General features: G+C 38.6%; 1 protein-coding gene across 1 annotated transcript; it reads left to right on the top strand.

The window, feature by feature from the left end:
• Window positions 1–1,605: 1,605 nt before the first annotated feature.
• On the top strand, window positions 1,606–2,507 carry LOC139900175 (uncharacterized). The gene is made up of 3 exons (XM_071882969.1): window positions 1,606–2,077; window positions 2,190–2,315; window positions 2,407–2,507. The coding sequence occupies exons 1-3, from the start codon at window positions 1,606–1,608 to the stop codon at window positions 2,505–2,507; spliced, it is 699 nt and encodes a 232-aa protein (XP_071739070.1).
• The last annotated feature ends 1,026 nt before the right edge of the window (window positions 2,508–3,533 follow it).

The following is a 3,533-nucleotide window of genomic DNA, read 5'->3' as shown; positions in this document are numbered from 1 at the left end:
GTTGAAGGTAATTCAGTCCCTCCTTTGATTGTTAATCACTTTGAAAACTTTCTTGGAGTGGCTTCAAACTGTGTGGAGTTTCGTGACCCGGGGTCGCTATTTCCGAACAGAATAAGTGAGCAACGATCTACGGACATGGTTAAACCGATAACTGCGGTGGAAGTTAAGGAAGCCATGTTTGGTATTGGTGAATCTAAGTCTCCGGGGCCGGATGGATACACGTCTGCGTTCTTTAAAGAAGCATGGGATATTATTGGTGAGGATGTAGTTCTAGCAATTCAGGATTTCTTCATCAATGGTCAATTGTTGAAGGAAATTAATAACACTATTATTGCCTTGATCCCAAAGACAAAAACACCTAGCAGGGTTACGGATTTTCGTCCAATCTCATGTTGCAATGTGATCTATAAATGTATAAGCAAGATTATTACATTTAGAATTAAAACAAGTTTGGATGAAGTTGTTAGCATGAATCAATCGGCTTTTATTCCGGGTAGACGGATTGTGGACAATATTCTCCTTACTCAAGAAATCTTGAAGAATTATCATTTGAATCGGGGGACTCCGAGGTGTGCCTTTAAGGTAGACATTCAAAAAGTGTATGATACGGTGGATTGGTATTTTCTTGAAGCCACCCTTATTTGTTTTGGTTACCCGAGAAAGATGATAAAATGGATAATGGCGTGTGTTTCATCACCTTCGTTCACGATTTGTATAAATGGGGAGTTACATGGGTTTTTCAAAGGTAAGCAGGGTTTGAGGCAAGGTGATCCAATGTCTCCGTATCTCTTTACTCTTGTCATGGAAGTCTTAACATTAATGTTAAAAAGGAACATCGAGAGGAATGGTAAGTTTAAGTATCATCCTAAATGTGATAAGCTCAAGATCGTTAATCTATGTTTTGCGGATGATTTGTTTTTATTTTCCCACGTGGATGTTAATTCAGTTAACATTCTTCGAGATTTCCTAGAGGAGTTTAAAAATTGCTCGGGTTTAGCTCCTAGTTTGCCTAAGAGTACTGCATTTTTCTCTCATGTTAGTGCAAATATCAGGAATCAAATTTTGGTTACTCTCCCGTTTGAGGAAGGGATCTTGCCTGTTCGCTACTTAGGAGTTCCCTTGGTGTCCTCACGACTGGTGTACTGAGATTGTAAAATTCTAGTCGATAGAGTGAGGATAAAGATTGGTGATTGGAAGAATAAATTTTTGTCTTTTGCGGGCCGTGTTCAATTAATTATTTCGGTTATCACTGCGATGCAATTGTATTGGTGCTCGGTCTTTATCTTGCCGGATGCTATTATTAAAGATATTGAGAAACTGATATGGGGGTTTCTTTGGTGCCAAGGGGAATTAAAACGGGGTAAGGCAAAGGTTAAATGGGATGACGTTTGCCTCCCAAAAGAAGAGGGCGGTTTGAGTATTAAAAGACTAAAATATTGGAATGTTGCGCTCATGACCTCTCACCTATGGCGTTTACTTACTCTAAAAGACTCGTTATGGGTACGGTGGATTCATTTGTATATACTGCGGGGGCGCAACATATGGGAAGTCACGATAGCAGCTGACTCGTCTTGGAGTTAGCAGAAATTACTTCGAATTCGACCCATGATCCGGCAATTTTTTGGTTACCGATTGGGTAATGGTGATACTGCTTCTGCATGGTTCGATAATTGGTGTGATTTGGGTCCTCTTTGCCATGTCATTGCAAGGGAAGATATCACCAATGCAGGTTATTCTCCTCAAGCCAAGGTGAGCGATGTTTTTAGTGTTGATTTTGTTTGGCCGAGTGCATGGATTGAAAAATATCCTAGTCTAGCAACTTTTTGTAAACCAGTGTTGGATGATACGAGGGATAGGCTAGTGTGGAAGAGCTACGATGGTGACCGTAATGCTTCTATTTCGTGTATCTGGGAGTCTATTAGGCCTCATGCTCAAGTGGTTAGTTGGTTTGATGTGGTTTGGTTCAACCAATGTATTCCTAAACATGCTTTTGTCATGTGGCTCTTAATGGGTGAATGGCTCAAGAGGCAGGATCGTTTAAAGCCTTGGGAGCTTCGTAACAACCCAACGCTGATATGTTTCTTGTGTAATGAATCCATGGATTCGCATGACCATCTTTTCTTTTAGTGTTCGTACTCGAAGAAGGTATGGCACTTAGCTTTGGGGCTGATCTGTGTTGATATGGGAAGTTGTGAATGGAAGTCGTGTCGGGATGCTATTATGGGTGCTGCTTCTCGGAAGAGTGTGGTTTGGATTGTTGCCAAACTTTGTTTCGCCGCTAGTGTTTATCATATATGGTAGGAAAGAAATGCGAGGTTATTCAAGCGGGGGAAGAAGATGGAAGAACAACTGTTTGAATTGATCAGGTCCAATGTCCGGCTGAAACTTATGGCCACTTCGTTTAAGGCTACAAAAAAGGTGGATCAAATGAAGGAGGATTGGCGGCTATATTAGTTGAGTCAGTCTGTCTGTGGTTGTTTTGCGGTCTTATGTCTTTAGTCATTTGATTGCGTAGGGGTAGTTGTTTTTGCTGGGCTGCAAGGGTCTCTTGTAGCAGCTGCTCTTTATTTGCGATGTAAAACTTTAATATTTTTTAATAATATTTGCCGGGGTAACCCTTTACCCAAAAAAAATCGGGTTAAATTTTGTGTAGAATTTTTTGAAAAATTTTCGATTTCGGATTGGGCCAATTTTCGGAAGATAACAAGTAAACAGCGCTAGGAGTAAGACTTCCTTAAGGCTTTTCCCCATTCGAAGCAGTTTAGATGCCGAAAATGACAATTTATCATTTTTAAAGATGAATTTGGCACTTTTAGATCTTACGATAATCAATACCTTCGCATGTGAATTATTATGCCTGTTTAAATACCACTCTGATACTTGTTTTTGTTTAATATTGTATTTAGGTACTTCGAGAATCATGTTGGGGCTACTATCTCACCACTAGCCACAAAACTTTGCTACTTTTATAACGTCTTGGTTTCTTTGTTCGAGTATATTGAGCCGCTTTTTTATTTCTCTAGATTCGTTACTTTATTTTTGTTTCTAAATTTCAAATTGAATGAGAATATATGAGAGTCTAGTTTCATTTCGAAAATAATTCATGGCCACAAAACACAAATATGAAATCAATTCATTCTCCACAAAATCGGGCTAAATTTTGTGGAGAATTTTTTGAAATTTTTTTTATTTCAAATTGGGCCAATTTTCGGAAGATAGTAAGATAATGGCGCTATGAGCAAGACTTCCTTAAGGCTTTCCCCCGTTCGAAACAGTTTAGATGCCGAAAATGACATTTTACTATTTTTAAAGGTGAATTTTGCATTTTTAGATCTTACAATAATTAATACCTTCGAGTGTGAATTATCATGCCTGTTTAAATACCACTTTAATACTTGTTTTTAATTAATATTGTATTTAGGTACATCGAGAATCATGTTGGGGCTACTATCTCAACACTAGCCACAAAACTTTGCTACTTTTATAACGTCTTTTTTCATTGTTCGAGTATTTTGAGCCGCTTTTTTATTTCT

The sequence above is a fragment of the Rutidosis leptorrhynchoides genome, chromosome 3, assembly GCF_046630445.1.
Source record: "Rutidosis leptorrhynchoides isolate AG116_Rl617_1_P2 chromosome 3, CSIRO_AGI_Rlap_v1, whole genome shotgun sequence".
Classification (NCBI taxonomy): Eukaryota; Viridiplantae; Streptophyta; class Magnoliopsida; order Asterales; family Asteraceae; genus Rutidosis; species Rutidosis leptorrhynchoides.
Note: the sequence above shows the minus strand (reverse complement) of the source record. Positions and strands in the feature narration are given on the sequence as shown.